Source organism: the organism of the source record quoted next, unplaced genomic scaffold (assembly GCF_019419815.1).
Source record: "Pyrus x bretschneideri cultivar Hongxiangsu unplaced genomic scaffold, Pyrus_bretschneideri_v1 Contig93, whole genome shotgun sequence".
Classification (NCBI taxonomy): domain Eukaryota; kingdom Viridiplantae; phylum Streptophyta; class Magnoliopsida; order Rosales; family Rosaceae; genus Pyrus; species Pyrus x bretschneideri.
This window is the reverse complement of record NW_025999835.1, coordinates 122878-135016: the sequence shown is the minus strand read 5'-3', so window position 1 is coordinate 135016 and position 12139 is coordinate 122878. Positions and strand designations below refer to the sequence as shown.

The following is a 12139-nucleotide window of genomic DNA, read 5'->3' as shown; positions in this document are numbered from 1 at the left end:
GTCAACCAAAACTTAAGAAAATTACCATTTTAATCCCCTCACTAAAACTGAACTCAAGTAAAAAAATATAGGCAATTTAGTAATTACATGAACATAAATTTTACTGTTTTTACCGCAACCTCATAACCAGGTTAGTATAACATGCCCTATTTAAAAATTAAAAATAAAATAAAATTAAAATTAAAAATATTCCCATGTTAGAAGAAACTACTCATCATTATCCCAATTTCATAATTATTTTTTTTTTAGAATTTTAAAAATTAATCCCACTTCATAATTAAAAAAAAAATTAAAATTGTTCCCACACAGTGTGTGCGGGCATCTGCTACTTATCATAAACAATGTTCTTGGCTTGATTTAGCTTAAAGTTTCTAATAATTATAACCAGCTTTATTGTTATTACTAGTATAAAAATTAAAATAATAATGTGCATTATGTTCTACTTTAGTTCCCAGCCAACAGAAACATAAAGGAAAAAAACGCATACTACGGGTAGACACCTCGCATTCGATTATTAACGAAGAGTTAATCTTGCTTAATTATTTCTTATTTTTATTAGAAAAATAATACATAAAGCAAAACCACTTTTATGGTTTAATGGCTTGTTTTGGAAATACATTTAAATGATGGAATGTGTTTTTGGAGAAAATGTTGTTGAAACCAATCATCAGTAAAACTGCAAATTAATCTTGGTTTCTACGAGAAGCACATAATTTGTGCTTCTTGCTGGAAGCATTTCAAGACCCAAAAATACTTTTTTACTAAGAGTGCTTTCAATCAATTAAAAACACTTTTCAAACGATCCCTAAAATTTATATGGTTTAGATTGTTGATTAAGGTTACCCACTAATAAGATAAGGGGTCTGTGTGACTGAAACATGTAAGAACAAGTATAAGCTACAAAATGGTAATCATGAGACTCAAGGAATCACGAGGAGGCTGTTTTTGATAAGGGAGGACCACACACACACATTCATCTTTCTTTATGCAATCAAAGATTAGATTTCCCACTTTACCAAAAAGTATATATGCATGAGATGAGAGCTATATGCTGTCTTGGTCCACCTGTCTCATAATATACTGAGAAGATCCATCCACTATATCCAGTATCCCCTGATTAATTCCAAGTGTTAACAGCTTGGATTATATGTAGAAGAGAATGATATGAAGAATGCAATCACACATCGAAAACTTGATAGAATATATTATTATTTACGAATAAATGGTTCCACTACTAATGACATCGATGTATTTTAAGATAGAACTCAATCCTTGTTGAGTTGTACATATGATTATGGTGGAATAATATCATTGTGTTTAGTAGTAGACCATGCTTAACATATCCTTGTCAGAGTCCGCAGTAAGATATTTGATAATCGTTATCAAAATCCACACTTAAGCGCACTAATGAAAGAAAAAAAATTGTAACTTGTCCAAAAACTTTTTTCTCTTCCTTAATATTTCTACATTGTAAATGATGATACTTTAGTGCTAATTAAACTATAAAAGGAGCAAGTTTACTGATTGTTTATATTAGGTAATACAAAACAGTTGTAGACGTGTAAATTTCGTTGCATGCAAATGATACATCATAAAGCTTCACGTGGCATATGACTCATCACAAATAGACAAGTCATCAATGACATGTGGCACAAATCAAGCAAAGGAAGCTCAAAAGCATTCCTAAAATTCGGCAAAGGGGAGGGAAGCTTCCTTAAAAACGGCAAGGGTTCCAAATTGCTCCCCAAAATTGGAAAGAAATCTAAAGCATCTTCACAAAACAAGGAAGAATTGAAGATTGCTCACAAAATAGGCAAGAAAGCCCTATAATTCGGCCAAGCAAGGGAAAGTGGCTGAAATTAAGACACAAAACATGCCTAAATTCTCCCATGGACGAGTCAAGACACAAATCAAAGCCAAATTCATCCAAAGGCAAGCTTTGAGAAGCAAGGTCCCAAGCCAAGCATAAGGTCGACAATTTCTACATTGAAGAGCCGAAATTCTCACAAATCTGCCAAATCTTTGAAGACTAATACGTTGTCAAAGCTCTCTTCGAAGAATTTACAACCAAAGCTGAAGATATTTTTCGACCAAAGCCAAAGCTTTCTTTCGACCAAAGCCGAAGCACTCCCTTGAAGAATCAACAAGCACTTGTGCCGATTCTTTCAAGACTTTATTGCAAGTTTAAAACTTGTAACAATGTTCGATTCAAGATCAAGTCGCCAAGACCCTTGAATCAACGAAATCCTATATCAACACGACCTTGGCTGTAGCTTTGAGGTGAAGACTATCCACGCATTGTTTCAAGCTCAAAACTTGAAGCAATCGTTCAATTGTTCGTCCGAGATCAAGTCATCATGACCCTTGGACCAACAATTAACCATCTACATCAAATGTGAAGACTGAATCAGAGAAAAATTGTAAACAGTGATTGTAACCTTACAAATTCAAATCAATACAAATCTACTTTGTACATGTGTTCTCGTTTCATTCGATATATATAGAATTTTTGTGTTTATAACAGTGTTGAAGGATGGAGGATTTGAACTCGAAGCTTCGAGTGCAGGAAGAATACTTGATTGTAAGTGTGAATAGTTTTGTGTTTTTTCCGATGAGTTGGTGCAATATGTTAGACCCGTGAGTTATGTACAAGCACACCACTGGTTAGTGGAGAGCAGAAGATAAAGTACACTAGCGAACCCACACAATGCAATATTTTTCTTTGGGCGTTGAAAACCTGACGTTCTTTTTGCTCTGATGAAATTCCACTTTCTCTTCCAATATCAACCAATGGAACCCCAGAAGTTTGAAACATCTATTTCTCTTACCTTGCACTTTCTTTTCTTACCCTTTTTCACTTAGACCATCAACATCCATGCAATTCCCATCCGTATTTCTATTACATCAAAGAATCCCACTTTGCATTCTTTTAAGCGGAATAAAACAGATGAAAGAATAAACTCACGAACTTTTTATGCATCTTCCTAGATCAATTTGTTCTCTTGCATTTTGACATGTCTGTTTTTTTTTTTTTTTTTTTTTTGAAGTGGGGTATGAGGGAGAGAAAGAGGCAATCAAGTGCTGTGAAGCACTAGACCATATTGCCTGCAACTGACATCCAAAGCTTCACCGCAATACATAGCTTTTCCAAATACCTTTAAGTTTAGGGTTTGTTTTCTTAATTTTTCGTAGAGAAAGCAAGATGGGGTTTCGGCAGAAATTGGGTTTCTTCTGCATTCACTTAAGTTTTCTTCTTTTCCTTGTTTCGCCACTCGTAAGCTCGTCCCAAGAACACATGAAAGGTGCAGGCAGTGACAATGACAACATTCATAAGGTAATACTCCATTTCATGCCACCATTTTTTTGTGAAGGAATTGAAATGCTCATAGCTCAGATTTTGGGGCATGATTTTTACAGCAGATGAGTCACAAACTGTCATCGGAAATCAGACTCCACGGGTTTCTTCTTTGGGCTTCAATGGGGTTCTTGATGCCTGTTGGAATACTTGCCATCAGAATGTCACACGGAGAGGAATGTGGAAGAAGGCTCAGAATTCTTTTCTATGTTCATGGCTTATCAGAGGTAAGTTCATCTATTAATTACTGTTATATTATCATCCTCCTCTCCAATAATCTAGATTGACATTGATTTAGACTATTCAATAGTTTTAGAATTCTTTCACTTAATAACGATTAATATTGCAAGCGGTGAATTGTCGTAACAAGTAGAGTCTTTCTCTTTAATCAAGTGTTTCGCAGGTTCAAACTCTTCTATCTTTATAATATTAATAAACAAATAAAAAGACTACATTATTTATGCTACTAGCTTAATTTATTAGGGTCAGATGCTCCACTTCTTTGACTTACAAAGATGGTTAGAGGAAATAAAAATAAAAATATGTTTTCTTTAAAGGAGATTATGATTAATGCTTAGAGAGCAAGAGAGGAGTGTGATTATAATTTTCTGGGTCACTAAAAACTCAAAGATTCGGACTTTTTTTTTTAAATTAACTTAATTAACACGTGTGTAGAACATAATTAGTGTTAGGTGCTGCATTCCCCAATCATATGTAGTGGCTTTTGATACAATTAATTACCAAATGACTTTGATTAGTTCTTGCTTAATTAGTTTTTGTTCAACAGATGCTCTCTGTCCTTCTTGCAACAGCAGGAGCAGTGATGTCCTTCAGAAACTTCAACAACTCCTTCAACAATAAACACCAAAGGGTTGGGATAGGCTTATATGGCCTAATATGGTTGCAAGCCCTAATTGGGTTTGTAAGGCCACAGAGGTAAACTACCAAGTCCAAATGTCCTTAACAAAACATAATAAAACTAGTAAATTTTTCTTTCGGGTGCTATGAATTGTGGTTGTCGATAGAGCAAAACTATGCATGCGCAGGCTAGGTTAGTTGGCGAGAATGGTTTGTCCACTCTTTTGAGTCAGAGTTTGCTCTCCATTTTGTAGTTTAAAGTAGTTTAGAATGTCACTTATAAAAAAACTGTAGAAGTGTTCAATAAATGTGTGGGAGAAAACAAAAGGCGAAATGATTTCGATTACGAATTGAATCTTTTTATCGTCTAAACAGGGGATCCAAGGGAAGAAGCATATGGTTTTCTGTACATTGGATACTTGGAACTGCAGTGTCTCTGCTTGGGGTTCTCAACATATACACAGGACTACAAGCCTACCATGAGAAGACCTCAAAAGGCATAAAGCTTTGGACCATAATTTTCACTGCTCAAGTCAGTGCCATCACCTTCTTCTACCTCTTCCAAGACAAATGGTTGTACATCCAAAAGCAAGGAGTGCTTCTGGGCAATGAACCAATACGGCCCACTGCAGATCAAGAGCTTTTGCCAATTGACAAGCAAAAGCAGTCGGTGACTGATTCTAGCTGAGAAGGCAAATGACCCAATGGCTGGCTAGTTTTTAACTAACATGGAATTTCTCTGTTTTTGCTGGTATATTTTGAAATTATCTTGTAATCAGTGTTTTAAAACGCGCGCTTAGGGGTCCTATGAGGTTGGGCTTGAGGGTTACCGTCTTTGTTTTGAGGGAGTGGGCGGAAGGCGCCGCCAGAGCCACCTAAGTGCGCCTCAGGGGAAATTTTTTTATTTTTTTTTACTCCCAAACCCAAATTTTGGATAGGGTTTTAACTACCTCATACCTCTTCCTTGCATTATCATCTCTCTGCCTTGTTTTCTGATTTTTATTTTTTATATAAAGGATGTGTGTGCCGTCTGCGTGCATTGTTATATATGTGCTCATTGTGTTTTTCATCCTCTATTATATATATATATATATATAATATAATATATGTATATATATATGTGTGTATATGTATTTATAATATATGTGTGTGCTCAGGAATTATTGATTAATAATTTTTTTTAATATAATATATGTGTACGCTCAATGTATATATTAAAAAATTTAGGTCCCGTGAGGCTTTGCCTCACGCCTCACACCTAAGCTGGGCTATCCCTCGGATGCCTTGCCCACACCTCACGCTTTTAATACATTGCTTGTAATACACACCAATAACTGAAGTTTGTAACTAGGACTCTGCCTAAGATTTGGGGCTTCTATGACTACATTTTTACAAAGTGAGTAAAGGAATGCAATTTTAAGAAGTTGTTGTACCCTTGCAATATAGGTTAAGTCCTCCTACCTCTGTCATTCTAGTATACATACTCTCTCCATATGGTTTATTGATCATTCATTCTCAATTGAATATGTTTTCACTATCTTTCTTCTACTTATCCATCACTTGATGCATGAGATGTTTCAAAACCAAATTGGACAGCTATGTAACTAACTTTTCTTTTGTATGTCATGTACGACTTGTGCAAGAGAAGAATGGAGAGTTGAGAGCTCAATGGGTTTGCAAAAGGAGAGTGAAGATGTTATCCACAATTGGGTTTGAGTCCCCCCTTATACCGCTCGTATCATAATTGCTTTTGAATAAAGTCTGCCTCAAAGAGCTTTTGGATCGTCAAAACAAAATGGTTTTGATTTTATGGTCTAGATACCATTCTTAACTTCAAGTGAAAAGCATGCGATTTGCAGATCGAAGCAGTTTATATATGATCTTTACAAAATTTCCATGTAAAAGACAAAAAATGAAGCACTGGATCTCCAAATTTAATTAGTAAACTGAATTTCTCTATATTCAGTAGTATATATGTCATGGGAAAAGCTGTACATAACCTGTTGATATGGCAATTCCTAATATTACAAGAGGTGGAACAAGTACAAATGCTCCAATGGTGGCAAAGAAAACTGAATCATTCCTCTTCGATACTTCATTTAAGTAAGCCTGTCGTTTGATATTTCGCTTCTGAGAGATGGTTAAAACCTTGGCACTCGCCATTTTAAATTTTTTACCAAGTGGAATGATGAAATCGCCGTCTCTGTCCTCAACCAACTGTGCTAGCTGCTGACGGATTGTAAGTTTCCGAGAGTTACCATCGCTGACATAACCTGGCAATCAAATATGTATCTCTAAGCATTCTTATCCTTCAAAATTTCTGATCAACATATAGTGTCTTGATGTGTCTGATTCAGTATATGGACAGAATTTTGCATACCACCGTCAACTGATGAGCTAGTAGAGGTAAGTTGCTCCAAAAGATCCAGCTGCGTGCGAGCAGATGATGATGATCCTATAGAAGAAAAAAAAAAAGCGCATATCGGAAGTGTTTCAAGCATTTTTGGTTTATTAAGTGCAGTTAATACACTCTGAATTTATGCCGAGCTTCTAGCATCACTAGTTTTCAGGTCACCAATGCCAAAATAAAATCAAGTGCAGAATAAAAGGTCCTGGCAAGTGGCAACCAGAAGTTGAAGAGCAAGACACATCTAGTTCTTTTGACCTCTTGCATTCCCCGCGTATGGAATTCTCTCCATTATTATCAATTTACTAAACAAAGGAGAATCGAATGACAAAATTAAACAGCGGAGTGCAAAAGGTCAAAAGGGAAGTGCGGAAATCAGTTTCTGTTAAAAAATACAGTGACATGAGAAGCCGTAAATAGAATGTTAGTGGCATGCTAAATTCTTTGCTTTTCCTCTCTTATTGCTAAAGTAGTAATGTTGAATCTGTTGTGATTGGCTCATATTTTGGGCTGACAACAATGAAGTGACCCGTGTGCTTTCGGTGGTGGATGAAGTGTGGCATTTATTTAATGCTACCAAGGAAATGGCAGCATCCATTTGTGACTGTGTTTGCTAGCATGCAATTGTGCATGCTTCTCTTCTATGCATTAAATGGCAAATGGAGAAAAGGGTTGTATGTTACGTATGCTAGGTGTTGATTATGTCATGATTATGTGATGTGAACTTAAAGACTTTTTGGTCTTGGTTGTTGGCATAGTTGCTAGTGTATGCCTATAACTAGATGCAATATTTGTGTATTTAGTATGCTTTGAAAAGTGGGAGGGTAAGCAGAAACATCCAAGGGGGAGAGCATTCGGCTCTCCCATGGCAAAGGTTGAACATGGGTTGAGAGAAAATCAAGAGACTAGAGTGAAAAGTCTCTGGTGAAAGAACTCTGGGGTAGAGTGAGGCTATTAGGAAAATTCTGTGAGTGGGTGTACAAGGGATTGAGAATGTGTTATGTCGATTTAACTCATATATAACTTGTATTGTTATTCTTATTGTGAAGAACAATATCTCTCTGGATGTAGGCAGGATTTGCTACACTCATAAGCTTAACTAAATCAAATAGTAATGCTAAGTGTTTAAAGATGACAAAATACTGGCTTCTTTAGTACTGTAGACATAAGTGCTTTTATTTGTAACAAAAAAGAAGTGCTTTTTCTAAAGCTGAAATTTCCTTTGTACCAGAAACGATGACAGGTATCCATAATATCCCCAAAAATCCAAACTTCTTATTCAATATTTTCAAAGAAAAAGGTTAGAATTTCAAATTAATGAAAATAATGAAGAGGCATGCGTTAACGAACCCAGATTACAGAAGAAGAACCAAATCGACGATACGCTAACGAAAAGCTTACCGGAGAAAGAAGCAGGAGGGTCTTCCTCTTTAATCCAACTCTCAGTTCCGTCTGACGACTGAGCTGCATGTGTTCTAAAAGGATACAACTTGAGATGATGTTTGTGCTTTGGCTTTAGAAATGGAGGAGGAGGAGGACTAAAAGACGACGAAAATGAAGCAGCAGCAGTTAAATTCAGGGCCATAATTTTATGAGATTTGTTTGTGTGAGTTTACAAGGTTCTTCATTGGCCATGGAGCCTTCGAGGATTGCCTCCTGTCGCATTACACCCACACCTCATTTTATTATTTATATGGACGAAAATAAATGCGGGAAATTGCTCCTCCACATATTGACACATATGTCGTAATCCACTTGGACATGTTTTTTGACCATGGAAAATTACACAAATATTTGTGAGAAAAAATGAAGGAGGATCCTTGCGGGATTCTCTTTGTGAGGATTCCGGATATCCTCCAATCATATCTTTTCATCATACATTGTGTGATCAGTTTTCGTCAGGTACTGTTTATATTCAATTTTAAATAAAAAAAAAAATTATAATGATTTCTAGGTTAAAACCTAAATTTTCTGGGCTAAATATTTTAGGTTTTAGGCCAAGGGTTAGAGATGGTCTAAGACCAAACCCAACTCTGGGCTAAATGCTATCTTTTAGGTTTCATTCTCCCCTAAACCCAACCCAATCCATACTAAATGCATGGGTAAAAAACTGGTCGATCAACCCTAGAAGAGAGATGTCCCGTCCCTTCTTTATGCACATTCATATACATAGCCAGACACAAAGGTGTACAATCCGGTCAAAATCTGCGGTTCTTTAAGTGCATTCACTGTAGGTTCTCTTACTTGCTCTAGTGGCTGGCAAACGCCAACCGAGAGGGGAGAGGCTCAGGAATCGACTAGTTCCGAGCGGACTCGTGGAGCTGCTGCTTGGATTATCGTAGAATAAGAGGAGCCATCTTAGGAAATGACTTAACTTAAAAGACAGATGTCGCCGCTGCGAGGCGAGGGAGTAACTTGTCTGGTCTTGTGGTGCACTCACTCCCGGCTGTGCGAGAAAGATGAATAGTCAATCTATGCCACTAGCTCCAGTCTCACAGCTTATTCCGCCTACACCTTCTTTTCCGAAAGCCCTTCTTTTAGTTTTATGAAGTGGAAAAGCTTATTCCTTCAATCATGAAGCTATTAATGCACCACCCAAAGCTCCATATCCTAGGAATTTGGAATAGAATAAGTTGTTGGGAAGAGAATACCACGAATACGCAATTTGGAGAGCACATGCGGACAATTTGATGAGGGGTGCTGCTACTTGTGGAAGTGAATCGATCCAGTTTTTGTAGTCTTTTGCTTGCCTCTGGAAACCCCAAATGCAAGAGAGGGGCTGGCATGAGCCTTCTTCATTCACTTATCTAAAAGCTAAAAGTCAAATAAATGCCAAATTCCCCCCAAGATTTAGCCCAAAAAATAGTGTGGGCACCACCAACGGAACTCCACCCACATGGTCATGTCTCCCAAGACTTATTGATACCAACGGCTAAAATAATTAAAAATAATTAGTTAACTCAAAATTCACCCAAATTTAGTGATTTTTTAATATTTATCGGAATTTAAATATTTTTAGGTTAAAATGTACACAAAATTAAATTATGATAGTGTACATAATTTTTTTTTTAAATTACTTTAAAAGAAAAAATTAGTCTAAATTTATTCTTTAATAATCTCAAGCTAAAAAATTTAGGCCAAAAGAGTTGGACTAGAAAAGCTGTTTCTGGGCTAAAATCTAAATTTTATGGGCTAAAAATTTTAGGTTTTAGCTCAAGGGTTGGAGATGGTCTAACTAAACCTAACCCTGGGCTAAAAGCTAAATTTTAGCTTCCCCTCTCCCCCTCCCCCCAAACTCTATCCAACCCAAGCTAAAAGTGTGGGCTAAAAGCTAAAACTCAAAAGAGGGCTAAGACCAAACCCAATCATGTGCTAAAAGCTCAATTTTAGCACCCCCTCCCCCAAAAAAAAAACCCAACCCAAGCTAAAAGTGTGGGCTAAAAGTTAAAACTCCGAAGAGAGCTAAATACCACCCAAGATTTAGCCCAGACATGTGTGGACTCGCCCAAACCCAGCCTAGTCTCGGCCCGTGGACGAGCCCACTTTCCCCACGTGAGCCTAAGCCTTCAGTGCCCGACATGGTGGGACCCACTGTGAGGGCCACTATCGGCCACCATTAGGAGCCCAACAGCTGCTATATTTGGACTGTTGGTTAATCTAACTGTCCAGATTCAAATTTTATTTTATATAAAAAAGCTAATTTTAAAATACATTGAATCCAACGGCTGAGATCGAATATAATTAAATATAACGGTAAAAAAAAAAGATCTAACGGTTGAAATTTAAATCCAACGGCTAAAATAATTAAAAAAAATTATTTAACTCAAAATTCATCAAAAAACTCTATAAATACCTACGTATTTGTTCTAACATCCACACAAAACTCACTTTTCTCCTACAATTCTTCTAATTTTTCTTTCTACCATTTCTTCATATTTCCAAAATTTTCAAGATGGCAAGAGAGCATATTAGAGGTCGTAATTGGAAGATGTTGCTTTATGCTTGGCATGAGTTTCTATTAGCGAAGATGGTGCAGTTGGCACAAATCAAAATAAAAATGTTTTGTGAGATAAAATCGTTGATTAGTTCCATGAAAACTGCAACGGCGGTGGGAAAAAAGGTGGTGGTGTTTACAATCGGTGGAAGGTTATCAACAAAGCATGCACTTTATGGAAGGAAAGCTTGGAGAAAGCCGTGGCTGGCATGGCTAGTGGAAGGAGTGCCACAAAAATTGTGAGTTTTTTTGTTGATATTTTATTTGTCATGTACATAATATTATTTTGAAACTAATTGCTTTTATGTATTTTTTGTATAGGGTGACAAAGCAATGGCAATTTACAAGACAAGAGTAACACCAAAAAATCAACATTTTGAGTTGCATCATGTTTGAGAGGTCCTCAAGGATTGTCCAAGGTGGGGTACCGATGCGGACCAACAATGAGGAAGATTATTTCAATGTGAAGCCACACCAACAAATGATGGAGATGAAGGTATCAATGAAAGTGTCAATGAAAGTGTCCATGAATTGACCCCAACTTCTTCTTTTGCAAAGCCCCCAGGAAAGAGATAAGCAAAAGGAAGTAAGGAGAAAAAGGAAGTCCCAAGATTCGATGAGTGCACACATTGCTACCAGATTTGCAAGATTGAGTGAAAGCCATAGCTCTCGACAAGAAGAAGCGGCTCAAATGCGTTTGGCCATGAAGGAAGAAGGGGATAGGGAGCAAGAGAGGTTCGAAATTAATTTCATATGATGGAGGACCTCAACAAATACACTGCAAAGAGGAAGAAGTTCTTATGTGGTAAGCAAAAGGAAATTTTACGAAAGTATGCCACAAGGAGTATATTTCAAGATGATGATTCATCTCAAGGTTATATCCCAAGTCCACCACCAAGTCAAGATGGTGGATATCATTATTAAGTTTAGGTAGTTTATGAATTATCGATTGTATTAAGTTTTTGTGGTTTATGAATTGTCATTTGTATTAAGTTTATATAGTTTATTAATTGTCGTGTGTATTAAATTTATGGCTTATTAATTATTGTTTTCTATTAATCTAGATGCCTTCAATAACTATTGTACTTATTATTGCACACTTTGATGTACAATAGATGCCTTTAATAATTGAAACGGCATTCAATAATTTTGACAACGTACTAGACAAAAGACTTTGCACAAGAAGACACTTCGATTTATTACTAGAAAATACCAACATAGTACACTTAAAATTATTACATAAAATAACAACACAACACACTTAAATTTAACACAAGAACACATTAATACACCAACATCATCAACATTCACCTTCTCGGCGCCATATACGCTCAACCAAATCCTTACGGAGTGTGTCATGACCTTGAGGAGCTTGAATTCTATTTAAACATCTCATATACTAACTCAATGTGACTCTATCCTGTCGAGTCTCATATGTGGTTGCAGCGAGATATTCAACATCTCTTGCTATAACTCTTGCATGTGTTGGTTGGTCATCATCCACATCTTCATCTAAATCTTCTTC

General features: G+C 36.5%; 2 protein-coding genes across 4 annotated transcripts; one reads left to right on the top strand and one right to left on the bottom strand.

Annotated features, from left to right (window-relative positions):
• The first annotated feature begins 2680 nt into the window (after positions 1-2680).
• LOC103965857 (cytochrome b561 domain-containing protein At2g30890) lies at positions 2681-5995 on the top strand. 3 transcript variants are annotated; one of them, XR_007255506.1, is made up of 5 exons: positions 2697-3334; positions 3418-3582; positions 4143-4291; positions 4589-4964; positions 5862-5995. XR_007255506.1 is itself a non-coding variant. In XM_048576873.1 (4 exons), exons 1-4 carry the CDS (start codon positions 3203-3205, stop codon positions 4899-4901), a joined length of 756 nt encoding a protein of 251 aa, XP_048432830.1. In that variant the 5' UTR covers positions 2681-3202; the 3' UTR covers positions 4902-5326. The 3 variants fall into 3 exon arrangements, 2 of the variants coding, with proteins under 2 accessions (XP_048432830.1, XP_009377226.2); XM_048576873.1 differs by lacking the exon at positions 5862-5995 and having other exon boundaries at positions 2681-3334; positions 3421-3582; positions 4589-5326; XM_009378951.3 differs by lacking the exon at positions 5862-5995 and having other exon boundaries at positions 2699-3334; positions 4589-5323.
• Positions 5996-6126: 131 nt separating this feature from the next.
• Positions 6127-8301, bottom strand: LOC103965868. Its single transcript, XM_009378961.3, has 3 exons — positions 8022-8301; positions 6594-6668; positions 6127-6486 (listed from the first exon to the last, which is right to left on the bottom strand). The coding sequence occupies exons 1-3, from the start codon at positions 8203-8205 to the stop codon at positions 6191-6193; spliced, it is 555 nt and encodes a 184-aa protein (XP_009377236.1). The 5' UTR covers positions 8206-8301; the 3' UTR covers positions 6127-6190.
• Positions 8302-12139: the final 3838 nt, after the last annotated feature.